At 40.6% G+C, this 20,790-nt stretch overlaps 2 protein-coding genes across 4 annotated transcripts in view; one reads left to right on the forward strand and one right to left on the reverse strand.

Moving 5' to 3' along the window:
• LOC102133058 (oocyte-secreted protein 4A) overlaps nucleotides 1–20,790 on the reverse strand; it is a 105,013-nt gene that overhangs the window by 54,472 nt on the left and 29,751 nt on the right. The gene's annotated exons all lie outside the window — the stretch shown is intronic.
• TCN1 (transcobalamin 1) lies at nucleotides 1,657–15,618 on the forward strand. Its single transcript, XM_005577747.5, has 9 exons — nucleotides 1,657–1,746; nucleotides 4,043–4,225; nucleotides 5,418–5,558; nucleotides 6,458–6,613; nucleotides 8,883–9,073; nucleotides 12,090–12,279; nucleotides 13,303–13,486; nucleotides 14,797–14,915; nucleotides 15,405–15,618. The coding sequence occupies exons 1-9, from the start codon at nucleotides 1,668–1,670 to the stop codon at nucleotides 15,464–15,466; spliced, it is 1,305 nt and encodes a 434-aa protein (XP_005577804.3). The 5' UTR covers nucleotides 1,657–1,667; the 3' UTR covers nucleotides 15,467–15,618.

Genomic DNA, 20,790 nt, shown 5'->3' on the forward strand with positions numbered 1-20,790 from the left:
ATGCAAATAGTGGCTCATTAAGTCATGACGTCCTTAGCTAGGCTGACAGTATTCTCTAATAGTTCTCAGAACTGTGACAGGCAACACTTCTCACATGTAGCAACTGTCCCGGCAGGGCAGAAATTCACATTTGATGTATAGCTCTCTGGTTTTCCTCCTTGGTTAGGAAACTCGCAGGGAATCTATCTTAGGAGACAAATCATAGTTTGGAAACCACTATGCCAAAGATCGCCTCATGTGCTGGGTTCTCCAATACTGCCCGCTTCAGTTTCAGACTTACAACTTTTACTCCCGTTTTTTTATTTCAATTTTTTTGAGTATATAGTAGGTGTATACATTTTTGGGGCACATGAAATGTTTTGATACAGGCATGCAATGCATAATAATCACATCATAGAAAAGGGGGTATCCATCCTCTCAAGCATTTATCCTTTATGTTACAAACAATCCAATTATACTATCAGTTATTTAAAATGTACAATTAAATTGTTATTGACTATAGTCACCCTGTTATGCTACCAATAGTAGAGCTCATTCATTCTTTCTAATATGTTGTACCCATTAACCCTCCCCACCTCCTTCCCACCACTACCCTTCCGAGCCCCCCATAACCATCTTTTTATTCTCTATCTCTATGAGTTCAATTGGTTTGATTTTTAGATCACACAAATAAGTAAGAATATGCAATCTTTGTCTTTCTGTGCCTGGCTTATTTCACTTAACATAATGATCTCCAGTTCCATCCATTTTGTCACAACTGACAGGATCTCATTCTTTTATATGGCTGAATATTACTCCACTGTGTATATGTAGGACATTTTCTGTATTCATTCATCTGTTGATGGACACTTAGGTTGCTTCCAAATCTTAGTTATTGTGAACAGTGCGGCAATAAACATGGGAGCGCAGATATCTGTTCAACATACTGGTCTTGTTCCTTTTGGGTATATAGCCAGCAGTGGGATTGCTGGATCATATGGTAGCTATGTTTCGTTTTCTGAGGAATCTCCAAACTGTTCTCCATAGTGATTGTACTAATTGACATTCCCACCAACAGTGTACAAGGCTTTGCTTTTCTCTACATCCTTGTCAGCATTTGTTATTGCCTGTCTTTTGAATAAAGCCATTTTTAACTGAGATGAGAGGATATCTCATTGTAGCTTTGATTTCCATTTCTCTGATGACCAGTGATGTTAAGCACCTTTTCAAGCACCTTTTCATATGCCTGCTTCCCATTTAGATGTCTTCTTTTCCTTCCATTTTTATATATTGTATGTGTTTGCATGATAAAATCTACTTTATCAGGAAACATAAAACATAAAGTGAAATGGAAAAAAAAAAAAAGGAAACATTACAGGAAACAGTCATTCACCTAATATATGTTCACTGGGCAGAAGGCAAATAATAGATGTGAACCCTGAAGGTTTAGGACAGGAAACAAAGGAAAGTTATTTCCTCATTCTCCCTAACCATATCCTTCAAGTCTTCTTCCTTATTTATTACATCACATGGACAAATACTCTTGACCACACCTCCTGACATTGCTTAATATTTGCTTGAGTGAAAAGAGGCTAAGGCAACCTGAAGGAGGAGCTCTCATTACCTTCTGCCCATCACTTAATAAATAGCCAGTCAATTCCTCAACATTCTGTTACACTGTTGGAGAGATGAGACAGTCACACCAGCTGCCCCTAGTGGGGCTCTTATTGTTTTCTCTTATTCCAAGTCAACTATGTGAGATCTGTGGTGAGTACACTTTGAGCTAAAATTACTCCGGAGTGATAGTCTACTGAATACTCTTGACAAGAGACTCTATGTAGAGTTACCTGAGAAAAGATCCCGTTCCAGTTTCATATGTGGTTGGACTCCATGAATGATGAAAAGGGTGGCAGGAGATGGTGAGGAAAGTCTCACAATGCATTTTGTTGTAAGAGGAATTATAGATTGTGTGTTCATTTGCCTAACTGCTCTTTCTATGCTCAGATCCTCTGTAGCACAGCATCCCTACCAACCAACTCTCTATTCATGTGAATTTCCAATGACAAAAAATTTATGCTCCCAGAAACTTTTCTAGATCATGGAAAGTTATCTTTTGGTTTTGATATGCAATTTTTTTTTCCTGAAATTTGACACAAGATTTTTGGGTTAGCCCCCTTGTAACTACACAGAAAAAAAAAAAATCTCTTTCAAATAGTGATGACTGCTATCTTGTCATGAGTTAATTTAGATGTTCCAAGTTGCATGTCCACCTCCCTTCAACTCTTTCCGAGGACACATGGGATAAAGTTCCATCATCTCTTGCATGGGTGTTAGCCCCAGAGATTGTGTGGTTCTGTAAAAGAACATTAAAGTAAGAGAAAGGAAAACTAAATTCAAGCTCAGTTTGATCCCTTAGTCATTGAATGACCCAACGTTTCTGAATTTCTTTAGCTTCATTCATAAAAAAAAGATAATGAGGGGAGACGCTTGAAGCAAATTATCTCCTGAAGTCTGGTGCAGTTCTCAGGTGCATGACTTCTCTTTTCTGAGACTTTACTCTGAAATTAAGCTTCAAACCAGTCCAAAGATGACTAGGTAGTACTATCTGTGCTCTCTAACCAGTAAGAAAATACCACAGAAGACAGGTTTGTATACATACAGGCTAAAGCATAGACTCTTCTGACTTTAATTTTTCTTCTTGACCTGACATTTCCCTTGTTGGATCCTAAGAATAGGGGATGGCTATGTAGGTTTTGGCTTTCTATTCATTTTAAATAATAATAATAATTAAATTGATCTTTGAGAGTCAAGGAAGCTGATTTGAGTTGTTGACCAGGAACTGAAAAGTCTGTTTCAGGGCCAGAAAATCTGCTGAGCTGGATGCTTCCACAAAATCTCAGAGAATTGATTCACAATTGTTCCATTGCGTCTGCAACAAACCATGGCCTTTCTACAATCACTCTATTCAGATCTTCTTGACTCTTTCTTTTAAAGCAAAGAAAACTGGGCAAGGGAAATTACATTTCCTTGATTCTCAAGTATAGTGATAAAAACTCCAGTTATGCTGGAAAAAATAGTATGTGCAGCATTTTACAGTTTATTCGGCGGTTTCTTGTCCAATATCTATAAGGTAAGTGTTAATAGCCACAATGTTTAAATGAGAAAACTAAGGGTAACACGAATTCCATAACTTATTATCCACAGTCATAAGTTAAGGAGCACAGAATGTGGCCAAAATCTGAATCTAAAGCTCATGTTCTTTTCACTCTCCCACTAATCTATTAGGTAATCCGGAGGTGTGTAGGATTTGGGGCTACTCCTCAAGATTATGGAAAAATATATTGAGAAAGTGTCCTGTGTTTTAAATAGTAACTCTTTTTATTCTCCTCTATTTCCTTGGGAGCTCTGGATTCTCCCACTTCCACAGTATAATGTGACTTCCCTCCATCTCTGGAATTGAGGCATGTTGTAGGCTAAAACTGGAGAGTTTTTCACAACCTGTATAATGTTGAATAATGACCTCGATGCCCAGCCAGCTGGGCAATCAGACAATAAAGTTTTGGGGTCAATCATCAGTATAACATAGAATTTTTACCTGCATTTTCTCAGCATTAACCCAATTGATTTAGAAGATGGAGAAGGAAAGAACTGAATCCAGGAAGTAGAAAGTCCTGCTTACTGGGAGTCAGAAGACATGTAGTCTAGTTTCAGCTCAGCCTCCAGTTATGGAAGTTTCTTTAAGGAGACTCTCTCTAAGTTTCATATACAAAATTAGGGAATGATGCTAAATTTCCCAGGCAGGAGTCTGCGAGTACACAATGATAACTCTGCACCAGTTGTTAAAATATGAAAACATTTTCATGCTGGTTGTTAAAGGAGTAATGTCTGGCATGGGGGTAGGTTCAAGACCCACCTTTGTATTATTCCACCAACACAGTCAGCAGCCACTGGATTGGTCTAGGTCTGTGCCATACCTGTTACTAAATATTTTTATATAACCCCTGCTCCAAGTCTTACTATATTCTGACTGTGTGTTTCTTATTTCCTTCCTTCTGTACCACAGAGGTAAGTGAAGAAAACTACATCCGCCTAAAACCTTTGTTGAATACAATGAACCAGTCAGAGTATACCAGGGGAACCAGCTCCTCTGTCAATGTTCTGTTGTCCCTCCAACTTGTTGGAATACAGAACCAAAACCTGAAGCAAAAGCTGATCCAACAAATCGAATACACTGTGAAAAGGAGACGTAAGTTGCTGTATTCTCTGGAAGATTTAGAAAAACTTTACCTATTTAAAGATTATCTGCTACTAATCCTAAAAATCATGCATCCAAAATATCCCTGCTATATCCATTCTAATGGTACCAAACTTGAGGTAACAGAAACATGCCCAAAATACAATCCCACACCACTCACCCTAGAGCTAGGTCTTGCTTCTTTTGGTCTTAAAAATCATTTTTCTTCAAGAAGCCACAAACAAAAGCTATGGATTCTTACCCATTAATGCTGTTATATAAGTTAGCTTAGTTCACAACCACATGAGAATACAGATCATAACTAAGAAAGCTGGTGATGGAGAGGCAACCATGGAACAATCCAGATTTGGACTAGGTGTGGGTTGGGCTTGAACCCGTCATGTTAATACTGAGCCTCAGTTTTCCAATTAGTATAAGGGGAAATGAAGCCACTCTTACCTACCTCATAATATTATTATAAGAATTATGAGAAGCCTGAGAGTTTTGATACTCTGTAAGACAGAACATAAAAAGTCAAGTATTACTATCCTAGCAAGCTGGTACCACAAAGAGAAAGAAAAAAAAAAAACCCAAGATCTTGTTGTTTATCTATTTTTCCTCTTTTTTCACTTTCATAAGGATTGCATAATTCCAAAACAATTCTGTGATTTTATGGAAAAGACCAAGATTTAGTTTGTATTTATATAATACTGCTCTAAAAGGCTCTGCTTTGAGGATAAAGAACAGAGGAATCAAATATTCGTACAGGAATGTATCACATAATGGTGAACATATATGATGGTGGTCCCACAAGATTTTAATACTCTATTTTTATTGTACCTTTTCTGTGCTCAGATATGTTTAGATACACAAATACTATTGGGCTACAGTTGCCTATAGTATTCAGGACAGTAACATGCTGTACTGGTTTTTAGCCTGAGAGCAACAAGCTGTACCCTATAGCCTAGGTGTGTAGTCCACTATACCATCAAGGTTTGTGTAAGTACACCCTATGATGTTTGCACAGTAATAAAATCACTTAACAACCAGTTTCTCAGAATTTATCCCTATCATTAAGTGACACAAGACTGTATAGAGCGCAACAGAAGAAAGAAGTGATAGGCAATATAAGTCTCAAGGAAATCAGGAGGCCCAAAAAATCACAAGCATGTACCTTGTTAAGCTTGAATACTTTTCTTTTCAGTGTCACAGGTAAGCTCAGGAGAGCTTGCCTTGATTATACTGGCTTTGGGAGCATGTCGTAACCCTGACGAAAACTTAATATATGATTACCACCTGATTGACAAGCTAGAAAATAAATTCCAAGCAGAAATTGAAAATATGGGTAAGAATCAAATATTTAGAGACCCTAGACAACATTGTCTTCTCCTCTGCTGATTCAGAACTATATGAAGTTTACCTCCACTCTTTCCTTCTCCTCTTCATCCTGTTCATCTCACGATGTCTTTGCAGGGCACTTCCCTTTTTCCCTTTCAGTATGCATCTTGAATTTTCTTTTTAAATATGTTCAGCTGAGCATTGACCCTATGTCAAGTACTACTTTACATATGATGGCAGACACACACACACACACACACACACACACACACACACACACACACGACACCATTCGCTAATCTTCCAGGAGCTTGGCTTTAAGTCAAATGATGAAATACACCAGAAATAACTGAACAACACAGGACAAAGTGTCATAAGTACCAAAATACAGAATGCTAGTGTATGAGCTAAAGGCGGCCAGAGTACATTATTACTGGGAAAAATCAACCGCTCATGGTGGCCACTAGTGAGGTGCACTGTTTTATTTCAATTCCTACCCAACATTTATTCTAGTTTTCATTAAGTCCATCTTCCTTTGAGATGGCCTCCAACCTAGGTTTCTACTTACAGTTTCAACACCTTACTATGGAAAACGCAAGAGGCTTGGAGGTAGAAAACCTGTATTCTGGCCCTAGCTCTGTAACCACCTGAATATTTAGATAGCATCTTAATCTCTTTAAGGCTATGTCCCCTCAGTAATAAAATGAAAGAAATTGAGTGGCATTTAGTGGCCCTTAAAAGCCTTTACATTTCTCAGGTTTTCTGATTCTATGAGTGACCTCCCCTTCTATTACCCACCTTTCCTTAAATGTAAAGAAATTGAAATAGAGTAAGTAGGAATAGATGGAAAATGCATACTCCATTACCACTTCCATGATTAAGGGAGGTATTTCTTCTCTTTTCTAGAAGCACACAATGGCAATCCCCTGACTAACTACTACCAGCTTAGCCTGGACGTTTTGGCCTTGTGTCTGTTCAATGGGACCTACTCAACCACCAAAGTTGTCAACTACTTCACTCCTGAAAATAAAAACTATTATTTTGGTAGCCAGTTCTCAGTAGGTGAGTTTACTAAGCCCAATTCCCTTGGTACAGAGGACATGGTCACCAGTAGGTCTTGCCCTTTGAGTTCTTCTACCAGTAAGTACTTGAATTTTATTTTCTACCCTCTTTGCTCCAGTCCTCTCAAAAGGGAATTTTCTTTTTGAGAAGAATGGATGATGGATGGCATTTAAGCCTCTTTCTAGATTTGTGGTATACTAGAAATACCCGGTTCCTGCTCCAGCTCTTCTTTGAGTTATATAAACAACGAATGTTAACTCTTGATCTTAATTTTTCCATCTGGAAAATGAGGATAAAGCATGAGTATATTCACAAGAAATATTTTAGAAAGGGTAAGTTTTAGAAAAGGGAAATGCAATGGAATTCGTTTAACTTAACACCGTCTCTTTCTCTAGTTTATTGGGACAATTTGGATACCTCGATAGTCTTGAACAATACTACCTCTCCAGTGACAAAGTCCAATATTATAATCAATAGGTTATATATTCACCTTGGGAAATGAACCAGAAATTTCCCACTGTGTCAGCCTTAACATCCAAAAAGAAGTCTTTAGACAGTTAGTATAGGTGCTTAGCCTCTATGGATCCAGATATACAAGTTCATCTTTCTCCAAATTCAAAGTTCAAATTTAAGTTCAAAGCAAATCACCATTTTAGTATTTCTGGATAGTAAGGAGAATGTGAGATTTCTCAGACTTCTTTTCCCATGAGAGAGGAAAGATCCCATGCTAAAGAACACAGGAGAGACCAAGTATCAAGCCAGAAAACGAGTCCTTATCTTTCCTTCTTCCAATCTCTGGCCTCATCCTCTTTTGTAAAGAGGTTTGCTGGGCAACAACTCTGTTAAGTACTATTTTCTAATCAGTCTAATGAAACCCTTGAGAGGCTTACAAAGATGTAGTTTATTTGATGCATTGTCCTAGGTTTTCTCAATCCCTCAGCCAACATGGCTAAAAGATTAGAGAAAGATAGAAAAGATGGGAGCAACCAAGATATAAAAGTGAAATACTGTCCATGTGTATGCACCTACAAATCCATAGGTGTTTTATGACCAAGGTATGTGTAATGAGAAAAATGTGTATTGAAAAAAAAAAAAAAAAGGGCAGGGCATGGTGGCTCACGCCTTTTATCCCAGCACTTTGGGAGGCCGAGGCGGGCAGATCATCTGAGGTCAGGAGTTCAAGACCAGCCTCACCAACATGGCGAAACACCGTCTCTACTAAAAATACAAAATTAGCTGAGTGTGGTGGCTCACTCCTGTAATCCCAGCTACTCAGGAGGCTGAAGCAGGAGAATCACTTGAGCCCAGGAGGCAGAGTTTACAGTGAGATTGGAGCACCGCACTCCAGCCTGGGTGGCAAAAACGAGACTCCACCCCAAAAAATAAAAATAAAAAACACTCTAGACAGCAGCAAGAGAGCTTTAGAGATCTGTGCTACATCCCACCCCTAAACTGTTTTTAAGCTAATTTCCTGGCTGTTTACCTGCTATGTGTGTGTGATGGGTCTCTTTTCCTTGGCAAGTTCTTAGATACTTTCTAGGATGTTTGGATTCTTAGACATGCCTGTTCCTCAGTTGGGCTCCACGACCTGGACTTCAAAGTTCAGGCAGCAGACATATCTTTTCTGGGCCCTTCCCTGTTTCTCTTTCAGTATGCATCTTGAATTTTCTTTTTAAATGTGTTCAGCTGAGCATTGACCCTATGTCAAGTACTACTTTACATATGATGGCAGACACACACACACACACACACACACATACACACACACAAGACACCGTTCTCTAATCCTCCAGGAGCTTGACAAATGATGAAGTCAAATGATGAATTACACCAGAAATAGCTGAACAACACAGGACACAGTATCATAAGTACCAAAATATACAATGCTCGTATATGAGCTAAAGGTGGCAGAGTACATTATCACTGGGAAAAATAAACTGGCCATCGTGGCCACTAGTGAGGTGCATCTCCCTTAAGTAACCTGGTGGGAGGCCCATCGCACTACAGTATGAGGCATGAACTATGGAGTAAATGGCAACTGAACATTGGGAAGAAACCTTTAAATAATTTGACTGGTTAGTGCTGGAGAGATGATTGCTGCATCTTGAAATCTTTCTTCACCAATTAGCATGACCAACCACACCAGTTTTTCTAGATCTGTTTTTCTTTCAGCACTGAAACTCTCACATCCCAGGAAACCTCTTAGTCCAGGACAAATGACAAACTGAGATGGCTGGTCCCCTATCGACAATGTTTTGTTTCCTGACAGATACTGGTGCAATGGCTGTCCTGGCTCTGACCTGTGTGAAGAGGAGTCTAATAAATGGGCAGGTCAAAACAGATGAAAGCAATTTAAAGAACATCAGTATTTATATAAAGTCACTGGTAGAAAAGATTCTGTCTGAGAAAAAAGAAAATGGTCTAATTGGAAACACATTTAGCACAGGAGAAGCCATGCAGGTAAGTCAGAGGGTAAAACAGGAGGCAGAGAAGGGAGTCTTCTCTGGAAGAAAGCAGTATCTTATTTTTTATTTTTTATTTTTTTGAGATGGAGTTTTGCCTTTGTTGCCCAAGCTGGAGTGCAATGGTGCAATCTCGGCTCACTGCAACCTCTGCCTCCCAAATTCAAGCGATTCTCCTGTCTCAGCCTTCTGAGTAGCTGGGATTACAGGCACCCTCCACTACACCCAGCTAATTTTTTTCTATTTTTAGAAAAATAGAAAAGAGGCATGGGTTTCATCATGCTGGCCGAGCTGGTCTCGAACTCCTGACCTCAGGTGATCCACCCGTCTTGGCCTCCCAAAGTGCTGGGATTACAGGTGTGAGCCACCGCACCTGGCCAGTATATTTTTCCTTTCTTATTGGCCTCCTAAGACCTTACTATCTATTCCGCGGTTCCTATACTAACTTTGATTTTGCTCATATGATTCCCTTCCCCTGCCTGACGTACTCTTCTCATCTTCAGCTTTCCTTCCCCATAACCAATGCTTCCAGGAAGCTTTTCCTAACTACAATTTCTCTAAGAAACTCTAGAATCTACTACAATCTACTTTGTTGTTCTATCACACATGGTTGTACACTTTCACACACACAGTAGTCCCCCCTTACCCACAGTTTCACTTTCCACAGCTTCAGTTACCCAAGGTCAACCGAGGCCTGAAAATATTAAATGGAAAATTTCAGGAATAAACAATGCACAAGTTTTAAATGGTGCATAATTCTGAGTAGTGTGATAAAATCTTGCACCTTCCCGCTCTGTTCCACCCAGGAAGTGACTTATCCCTTTGTCTATGCACGTTAATCACTTAGTAGCTGGTTATCAGTCAACTGTCCCAACACTGAAGTGCGTGCGTTCAAGTAACCCTTATGTACTTATTAATATACTACAGCAATGGTGCTGTAGTGTATTATCATAATTGTTCTATGTGATTATTGTTGTTGTAAATCTCTTACTGTGCCTAATTTATAAATTGAAATTTATTAGAAGTGTGGATGTATAAGAAAAAAACGTAGTATATTTAAGGCTCAGTGCTATCCATGGTTTCAGGAATCCACTGTAGGTCTTGGAAAGTAACCCCGCTGATAAGAGGGAATTACTTCATTACCTTCATTTCCTAAACTAGGAGCATGAGTCACAGTAACTGTGTCAGTAAACTACCTAATCTCACAAAACCAGAAAGTGGTACAGATTGGGATGGGACCTGGGCCATTGTTCTCAAAACTCACACTCAGCACCTACACTGTCATGCATACGGTCCTTGAGATCTGAGACTTTATTCCTGCATTCATTGAGCCATTGATTTACAAACTCTAAGGGGAAGATATAAGAAGTGATCAAGGAAGGTTTACAGAAAAAAAAAAACACTTTACTGCATCATCAGTATGAATAGATATTTTCCAGGCTGACTCAGGGCTAGAGGACTTTCAAGGGAGAGACAAAGACAGTGAGGAGAAAGACCCAAAAGCACAAAAGAATATTAGACATTTTAAGGTCAAGGTGTTCAGCATGACCAGCACAGAGTCTGTGAGAAACATAACAGGAGGCTGGAGGTGTAAGCACGGGTCCAATCATAAGGTTATCTGTATTGTTGTTACTATTTAAGTTGTTGATTGCCTTGCTAAGTTTGAACTGAATATAAACTGCTTTCCCATTTTGGCTGCACATTCGAATCACCTGAAGGAGCTCTTAGGCAACACTAATACCCAGGCCCACACCAGACACAGTTACTGACACAGAAATTTAGAGGTGGAGCCTGCGCCTTGTTCTGGCTTAAAAGCCCTACAGGTGATACAAATTCACAGTAGGATCAAGAGCTACTTGCCTACAAGATATTGCTGGGTATTTTTAAATATTAATAACATTTAATTTGTTGTTATGTATGTTAATAACATTTATTGATGTGTCTTAAGAGGAAATGTGCTATGACCGGTTTTTCTTTTTTCTTAATATCCCACAAATTCTTGTGGACCACTTGGTGAGCTTAAGAACCTCCAAGAAACGATGAAAACAGGAACAGTCCATCCCTGGGAACTACAGAGCAGCATGTTCAAGTCCGACCCACTTTAATTCCTGTCTTGCTCACCCCAATGTCCTCCTAACTTTTACTACCTCACAATTCTGCCCCTTCAATCGAGCTTACATTCTGCTGCCAGGAGAGTTTCTGTTTAATGAACTATTAGACTCCCCATTGTCAATCAAATAATGTCAGACACCTCCTCATTGTTGTCAATCAAATGAGGTCAGACATCTCACCATAAAATTCAAGCGTCTACTAGTCTAGTCCAACTTCCTTCTCCAGCCTATTCTTCCACAGTTGCCTCCAATGTTCCTCATACACCAGTTCTCCTAAACCAGGAGGAATCCCCTGAGGAACTTTGCTAAAATGCAGATACTCTCATCACTGCCCCGTCATGTCCTGGCCATTCCTACCTAACACCTTTGTTCATGTTTGAGTGCAGAGCTCCTCACCTCATCTCAGAAGCCAAACTTCTATCCTACTCTCCAAGGCCTAACTCAAATACCACCTTCTCCAGGAAGCTTTTTTTTAGCTTCATTAAATGTTTGTGAGCTCCTCTCCTCTTTAGAAAGACGCATCCCACTAGAGGCATCCCTTAGGGCATTCCTCTGGCATCTCCTTTTACAATAGTTTGTTAATATTTATTGAGTGTCTCCTATGTGACAGGTATTTCCCAGCATTGGGATATAGAAATGAATGTGGCAAAGTCTGCTTTCATTGGAACTATTATAGCTTGGGTTATTAAGCAGTTCCAACCTCCCTGCCCAAACAGGTTTGTAAGCTTCTGGATAACAAGAAAGGTATCTGAGTTATCTGAGGTGCTTCCTAGGTAGTCAATGTTCAATTAATACTGAGTTAGTTATCAAGAGGCTTCCCCTTACTTAAAGTGTCTCATATTCTCATATTCTCTGTCTCTCTTTATCTCTCGTTCCCCCCCCCCCGCCCCCCTGCCTCATTAGGCCCTCTTTGTATCATCAGACTATTATCATGAAAATGACTGGAATTGCCAACAAACTCTGAATACAGTGCTCACAGAAATTTCTCAAGGAGCATTCAGTACTCCAACTGCTGCAGCCCAGGTCTTACCTGCCCTGATGGGAAAGACCTTCTTGGATGTTAACAAAAACTCTTCTTGCCTCTCTGCTGCAGGTAAAAGCATTAAAGAGCAGACTGTTCTGCTTTTCACCATAGCACCCAAAGCATGTGAGATTCAGGTGTCCTTTGAAACCAAAAATGACCAGATAAACCTCTAAAACAAAACAGTTGCCAGAGAGAATTCAGTTTTCATCACGTTATCAGGGATTACAGCCACCTGAGGATCTGTTCTTAACTGAGTGCTAGATGTCCTTCTTAGTTCAAACATAACAAGGCAGACCTGATTCAATAATGTCTATCTTCAAAGGCATATTTTCTGACTGTTGGATATAGAAGGATCTAAGCACCATTCTCATCCTAAATAAAGTACAGAGGATTGGTACCGTGCTCTGACTTTGCGCAGTGAGTGATGCCTCAGGGAGATGAGACATCTGTGTGGAAGGGATATGCCCGTATTTGAAAATTATAGCATACGTTACTTATTCAAATGACTTTGCAACCAGGTAGAAAGAAAGGAGACATTTCCTTACATCTCTGTCTGTTCCTGGTTCAGCCACTTACAGGTTTAGGAAACTTGGACAAAATGTTTAACCTCTAAGCTTCAGTTTTCTAATGTAAAAGTTGGCAACTAGGACAGTATCTAACATAGGTTTTTGTAAAGATTGAATGAGACAATCCATATAAAATGATTAGTGCAGTGCCTGGCACTTCATGTGTTTTCAATAAATGTTAAGCAATAAAAAGGAGAAAAGACAAGCATGATTGTATGCTGTACCAAGGCAAAAAAAGAAAAAAATCAGGTTCCTCTGTGAGAAATAGAAGTTAGAACAACTGAATTGCTTAAACAGCTGGGAGTTGAGCCAAGTGCCAACATTCACAAGCTGGTGAGTTTTGGTCTTAGTTTCTGCTTTAGTTATACAAGAAATTTGCCCCTTGACTGATGATAATTGCTCCTTATAGTAAATCCATGTCTGCATAAAGGCAAGGAGTCCTTGGATAGGGGTTGAGGAGGTCTGCAAACTCTAATATCATTTTTAGTTTTCCGAATATTGCTCTGGGCTTTTCTGTCTCTGCCAGGTAACTTCAGCAACTCCACTCACGAGCCTGTAACTGTGACAACTCCTGGCTCACAATCATCTATCTCTGTCAATTACTCTGTGACAATCAATGAAACATATTCCGCCAATGTCACTGTGCCAAACGGTTCTGTCTTCCTCGATGTGATGGAGAAAGCTCAGAAAATGAATGATACTATATTTGGGTAGGTCTGTACCTAACCTAAGGTTAAGGTGTTTGCTGTCATTTCTAAAGATGCAGTAAGAATACATTTGCACCTAAATACAAAGTATATTTAAGATGCTTCTGGGTCAGTAGCTTTGCTGTCCATCTGCATCCCACAGCAGGATTTTAAAATAGGAGGAGAGATATTTCATCTTCTTTCACATAATAGGTAGTAAATTAATGTTTACTTAATAGATTAATGAATCTTACAGCTCTCTCTTATTTCAATAAAATTCTTTCAGTAAATGCAACTTCTAAAGTCAAACATCTGAGATCTAGAACCGTGGTTCTTACTCTTTTTGAATCACTGACCCCTTTGAAAATCAGGTGAAAGTAATGAATGTTCATCCCAGAAAAAAATGAACGTACACACAAAAATTGGCATTTGTTTACTTATTTATTTTACAGACGGCATTTTACTACGTTGCCCAGGCTGGTCTTGAATTCCTGGGCTCAAGAGATCTGCCCACCTCAGCCTCCCAAAGTGCTGGGGTTACGGGCATGAGCCACTGCCAAACTTAGCATTTAAACTGGGAGTTTCACAGATGCCCTGAAGCTTCCCCCTGCCCTCGCTTTCAGAAAATTCATAGATCCCTAAACTAAAGTTACTGGTCAAGGAGGTCAAGTAATGGCTCTGCCTCTGAAAAGTATGATTTATTTGGCTCCTTAACTCTAGTTGACAGTTATTTATCATATTTAACAACATAGCGTAGGATGCTATAAAGAAAATCAGATAATAATATAATATATATTATAAAAGCTACCCTCATGGGCTTTAAGGGAGGTAGAAAAATGACTACGGAATATAAAACAGATATTGACCATGTCACTTTTTAATAAACACAACATGAAATATCAAATTATCCTTTCCTGTTCCTCTTTTCTAAGGGAAAACCCACTAACTTATGGTGCCTCTAGCACATGAGGATAACATGTTCTTCTACTGAATCAGTATCTTCAGCAGTTACTATCTTGGGGTGGAAGGTTGAAGCTGTTATCTGAAAAGTATCTACCATGGCAGGTTGGGGGGAGCAGAAACCAAGAGCATCATTTCTCTCATTTAGCATGGAGTGTCTGCATTAGAATCAGCTGGAGTGTTTATAAAGCATGCAGATTCCTGACCCCCAGCTCATATCTAAAAATAAAAGTATCTATGGATAGGGCCAGGAAATCTGCATTTTTTGTAATGTCATCAAGTGATTCTCAAGTACATTAAAGTTTGAGAAATGCCTATTGTGGGTTTCCTTTGACAATTCTAAGTTCCAGTAACCTATTGGATGTCACCCACAGTTTCACAATGGAGGAGCGCTCATGGGGGCCCTACATCACCTCTGTTCAGGGCCTATGGGCCAGTAATAATGACAGAACCTACTGGGAACTTCTGAGTGGAGGCAAACCACTGAGCCAAGGTAAGGGAGAGACATGCCAAACAGACCCATGCTAAAAATGCCCAAATGAGGCCGGGCGCGGTGGCTCAAGCCTGTAATCCCAGCACTTTGGGAGGCCGAGACGAGCGGATCACGAGGTCAGGAGATCGAGACCATCCTGGCTAACACGGTGAAACCCCGTCTCTACTAAAAAATACAAAAAAAAAAAAACTTAGCCGGGCGAGGTGGTGGGCGCCTGTAGTCCCAGCTACTCGGGAGGCTGAGGCAGGAGAATGGCGTAAACCCGGGAGGCGGAGCTTGCAGTGAGCTGAGATCCAGCCACTACACTCCAGCCTGGGCGACAGAGCCAGACTCCGTCTCAAAAACAAACAAACAAACAAAATGCCCAAATGGAGAGGGGTGTGAGCCTTTGTGGGGATTGGGCCAAGGGCTTAGTAGAGATGACATCCATTATTTGGTGATTTAGTGGTCGAATCATTTGACCCAGTTCTCGGCCTTCTTCCTTTTCAGGAGTTGGTAGTTACGTTGTCCATGATGGAGAAAACTTGGAGGTTCGTTGGAGCAAATACTAATAAGCCCAAACTTTCTTCAGCTGCATAAAATCCATTTGCAGTGGAGTTCCATGCCGATTGTCCTTACGCCTTCTTCATTTATCCCAGTACGAATAGGAGAGTTAACCTCCCCTTCTCTCTCTACACGTTCAATAAAAATTGTTAAAAATTAACAACCATACAAAAAGAGCATGTTCTAGTTAGTTCATTCTGAAAGGATTTTAAAATTTGTTAGAGGAAAGTCCACCTAAAGAAGAACTGAAGTGAAAAGAAATGAGACCACATGTCTAATAAATGGGGTTCTACTCAAGGTTCTACTAACTATCTAAGTGGCATTGGGCAACTGGGTAAAATGGGGATGAGGTTCTAGGTCTAATGTTGCAGCACAACCAATGAGATCAAGCATAAAGGCTGTGAGAGACTGAGCTCTTTGAGGCCCAGATGCTAGAGAAGAACCCATTGGTCACACTGACTTCATACAGGCAGTGGGTAGAAAAACCATGTTGCTCAGAGGAAAGGGGGAAAAGTGAGGCATATACGTAAAATGTCCACTCGTAGTTTGAGAAACAGTCTCATCCCCTGCCTCCAGCTGTCTCCCTTGGATCCCACTTGTTCTTCTTTTACGTTTGTTTTCCCTTTATTTCCCCATAAAATCACCCCAATATTCATATCATCAAAATACACATGCAAAAAAGTCACTTCCAATGTTCATTTCCACAGAATTCACTTTTTTCCTTTTTTTATTTTTCTAATCAATTTTTGTCATGCTAAGAAGTCACATCTTAAAGGAAAAAAGCTGAATCGTATCAAGGCAGCACGAGCTTGTACTTATACTGAGTACTGGGGCTACATGCAGTACAGTCAGAAACCAGAAGGACATTTCAGATACCAAAGGGCAAAAGGTACTTTATGTAAAGTGTAAAGTAACCCATTTAAAGTAATTTCCTGCAAATAAAAACCACAATGAGACACCATGCCACACCAGTCACAATGGTTACTATTAAAAAGTCAGAAAATGCAGACTGGATTAAGAAAACGTGGCACATATACACCATGGAATACTATGCAGCCATAAAAAAGGATGAGTTTGTGTCCTTTGCAGGGACATGGATGCAGCTGGAAACCATCATTCTCAGCAAACTATCGCAAGAACAGAAAACCAAATACCGCATGTTCTCACTCATAGGTGGGAATTGAACAATGAGAACACTTGGACACAGGAAGGGGAGCATCACACACCGGGTCCTATTGTGGGGAGGGGGGAGGGGGGAGGGATAGCATTAGGAGACATACCTAATGTAAATGACGAGTTAATGGGTGCAGCACACCAACATGGCTCATGTATATATATGTAACAAACCTGCATGTTGTGCTCATGTACCCTAGAACTTAAAATATAATAAAAAATAAAAATTTTTTAAAAATTTTAAAAAAAGAAATTAGAAGAAAAAAAAAGTCAGAAAATGCTGGCGAGGTTACGGAGAAAAAGAAACACATACGCTGTTGGTAGGAGTGTAAATTAGTTCAACCACTGGGGAAAGCAGTGTGGAGATTGCTCAAAGAGCTAAAAACAGAACTACCATTCAACCCAGCAATCTCATTACTGGGTATATACCCAAAGGAATAGAAATCATTCTACATCTAAATCTAATATAAACCGTGTGTGTGTGCATTGCAGCACTATTCACAATAGCAAAAATATGGAATCAACCTAAATGTCCATCAATGATTGACTTTTAAAGAAAATACAGTACATATACACTATGGAATACTATGCAGTCATAAAAAATGAGATCATATCCTTTGCAGGAACATGGATGGAGCCAGAGGACATTATCCTTAGCAAACTAACACAGGAACAGAAAATCAAATACTGCATATTCTCTCTTATAAGTGGGAAATAAATGATGAGAACACATGGATACATAGAGGGGAACAACACACACTGGGGTCTATGAGAGGGTGGAGGGTGGGGAGAGTGAGAGGATCAGGAAAAATAACTAATGGGTACTAGGCTTAATGCCTGGGTGATGAAATAATCTGTAAAACAAACCCCCATGTCATGGGCTTATCTATATAACAAACCTGAACGTGTATACCTGAACTTAAAGTAAAAGTTTAAAATAAAGTACTTTTTAAAAGAAAAATGCCTTCAGGTAGAATTAGTTGAATTATTACTATTTTTTTTTTGAGATGGAGTTTCGCTCTTGTTGCCCAGGCTGGAGTGCAATAGTGTAATCTCGGCTCACCACAACCTCCACCTCCCGGGTTCAAGTGATTCTCCTGCCTCAGCCTCCTGAGTAGCTGGGATTACATGCACCACCATGCCCAGCTAATTTTGTATTTTTAGAAGAGACAGGTTTCTCCATGTTGGCCAGGCTGGTCTCGAACTCTTAACCTCAGGTGATCCACCCGCCTTGGCCTCCCAAAGTGCTGGGATTACAGGCGTGAGCCACCACACCCGGCCAGTTGAATTACTTTAACAATGTCTTCCTTATTACTCCTGTGTTTTCTTCATGATTATCCTAGCTTCCTCTCCTCCATCACTGACACTGCTTCACAGTCAGATTGAACCCTCTTCCAACAAACTGCTTTCTGCTATTGATACTCAGTGCTCAGGTTCAACTCTGCCCTGGTCTTCATTACCTGGGTGTAACACATGACCCTCATGAATGAACAGAAATGGATTCTATTCCTTGGGTCTGTGTCTCATCTTTAAAGCTAAGTTGGAAAATATATACACTTACTGTGTACCCACAAAAATTAAAAACATAATAATAATAATAATAATAATAATAATAAAAAAGCTAAGTTAAAGAAGCTGGGATGCATGTTACCCTTCCAGGATCCCTGGTGCTGTTAGTGGTCAGATCTGTTTGTAGCCTATACAAGCTATGTGAAATTGAAGGATACTGGCTTAAGGTGAGAAACATGCAAAATGTCAGAATTGGTATTACTGTCCATAAATAGCACGACTAGCCTTTATTTCTAACAGAGACTGCTGAGTTTCTCTCAGCCAGAGGTCTTAAAGTGTAATGTAGTAATATTGCTGTCTGATATAAATGCCTTTAATCTCAGAAGCAGACATGAAATAACACTCCCTTAGGTTTCCACTAACATTGGCCCGTGAAACCTAGTTCTGAGGACAGGCACGGTGGCTCATGCCTGTAATCCCAGCACTTTGGGAGGCCAAAGCGAGCGGATCACCTGAGGTTAAGAGTTTGAGACCAGCCTGGCTAATATGGTGAAACCCCATCTCTACTAAAAATACAAAAATTAGCCGGCCATGGTGGCAGGCAATTGTAATCCCAGCTACTCAGGAGGCTGAGGCAGAAGAATCACTTGAACCCGGGAGGCGGAGGTTGCAGTGAGCTGAGATCACACCATTGTACCCCAGCCTGGGCAAGAGAGCCAGACTCCATCTCAGAAAAAAATAAAAATAAAAGTAAGAAATCTAACTGGCCACATTTGCCTTACAAGAAGCTCCTACAGCTTGAGAGTATTACAAAACCTGAATTGAGTCTGAAGAGAGAAGCTTCCTTTTGCTGCCACAGCAAAGAACAATCACCACATATAAACCTTACTCATGTCCAAGGAGAGTCTAGGTGCTTTGATACCAAAATATTAGGCACAGGAGAAACAAGGAAATAAATGAAATCCCAGTCAATAGTTAACCAAGGACTGTCAAAATGTCCCTGTTAAGAAATGTATGGCCGGTGTGGTTCCTGTTCTGGGAATCATTTACTAACTGCAACAATTGTGTCATGATCAGTCTTGCAGCAGCCCTGGTTGTAAATGGTAATTTATAATACAAGGAAGTGAGTGGTTAAAGGACTGGCAGGCCAAGGGTGTGTGGATCATCTCAGGAGGATCAGGAGCAGGCTCTGGAACCCAAAGTCAGCACTATACTGGACTCATAATCCCGCATTAGATTCTTATTGTTGCTGCAACAGATTACCACAAATTTTGTTACTTAAGATAAATGTATCATCTCACAGTTCTGGAGGCCAGAGTCTCACCAGGCTAAAATCAAGGTATCGAAAGAGCTGTGCTCCTAGAGGTGGCACCAGTAAAGCAAGTTCTTTCCCTACTTCGGGTCACAAAGAAGGAACATCTAATTGGACAAACGCAATCAGGTTGTATTCACCAGTCAGGGAATGGAGAAGGGGAGCTCTCGCTCTAAAGGCACCTTCTCCTTAAGCAATGGGAAGCAGGGGAATTTTCAAGAGTTAGACACGGGGCAGGGAGGTATGTAAGCAGGCCGAGGGTGGAGTTCCAAACACGCAGGCGCAGTCCCCAGGCATACTTCTTCATACCTCGCATGTACACAAAATGGCAGCAATTCTCTTTTAAGGGAGAGGAATCTAGTATTATAATGATATGTTAATGATCTAAAAGTAACTAGGGGTTGGCGGTCCTGGTTTGCACCGGTCTCGTGCAGGTCTTATCTTCCTCTGGTATTTGGCAAGGGATCATGGAGCTCCTGCAGCATCGTGGGTGATCTAGAACTCTTTAAGCAGTGGCCCCTGTAGATAAAAAGGCTAAGGGGAAACAACCGTTTAAGAAAATAAGGAGCCTTCCCAGCTATTTCCTTAGGGCTGCCCTAGTAACAGAGCTTGTAAAGAAGAATCCGTTTCCTTGCCTTTTCCAGCTTCTGGAGGCTGCCCACGTTGCATGGCTCATGGCCCCTGTCCACCTTCACAGCCAGCAATTGCATCATTCTGACTTCTGCCTCCAACATCACATTTGCTTTTCTGACTCTAATGCTCTTGCCTTCCTCTGCCACTAACAAGGACCTCTGTGATGACACTGGGCCCAACCAGATGATCCAAGCTAATCTTCCTCTCTTAAAGTCAGCTCATTAGCCACCTTAATTCCATGTGCATCTTTAATTCTTCCTGGTCGTATAACCCACGTAACATGTTCACAGGTTCCAGGGATTAGGGCATGGGCATTTGACGGTGTCCGGGCAGTGGCATTTTTCTGCCTCCTACTCCTTTACACAGCATGCGAGGCTCTCCACCAAGTAGATGCAAACTGTTTTTCCAGCCTTGTCTTCCACCATATACCATGTATGGGATATATATTGCTACATAACAAGTTACTCTAAAACTTAGGGGCCTAAGACAACTTTATTATCCCACAGTTTCTGTGGGTCAAGAATCCAGGGAGGGTTTACCTGGGTCCTCTGGCTTAGGAGGGTCTCTCCCAGGGCTGCAATCAAGATGTCAGCTGGGGCTGCCTTCATCGCAAAGCTCACTGGGGAAGGATTCTTTCCTCCCTGGACATCGGCGGGAGGCTGCTCTCAGGGGCCATACGTGGGCTTCTCCATAAGGCAGCTCACA

The sequence above is a fragment of the Macaca fascicularis genome, chromosome 14 (assembly GCF_037993035.2).
Source record: "Macaca fascicularis isolate 582-1 chromosome 14, T2T-MFA8v1.1".
NCBI lineage: Eukaryota > Metazoa > Chordata > Mammalia > Primates > Cercopithecidae > Macaca > Macaca fascicularis.

What these genes read in the sequence shown, in the direction of transcription:
- TCN1 (XM_005577747.5), top strand. Translation starts at nt 1,668, where the DNA reads ATGAGACAGTCACACCAGCTGCCCCTAGTGGGGCTCTTATTGTTTTCT. An exon ending in GCACAGGAGAAGCCATGCAG is followed by an intron (nt 9,074 to 12,089) that starts GTAAGTCAGAGG and finishes CTGCCTCATTAG; the next exon opens with GCCCTCTTTGTATCATCAGA. An exon ending in AGGCAAACCACTGAGCCAAG is followed by an intron (nt 14,916 to 15,404) that starts GTAAGGGAGAGA and finishes CTTCCTTTTCAG; the next exon opens with GAGTTGGTAGTTACGTTGTC.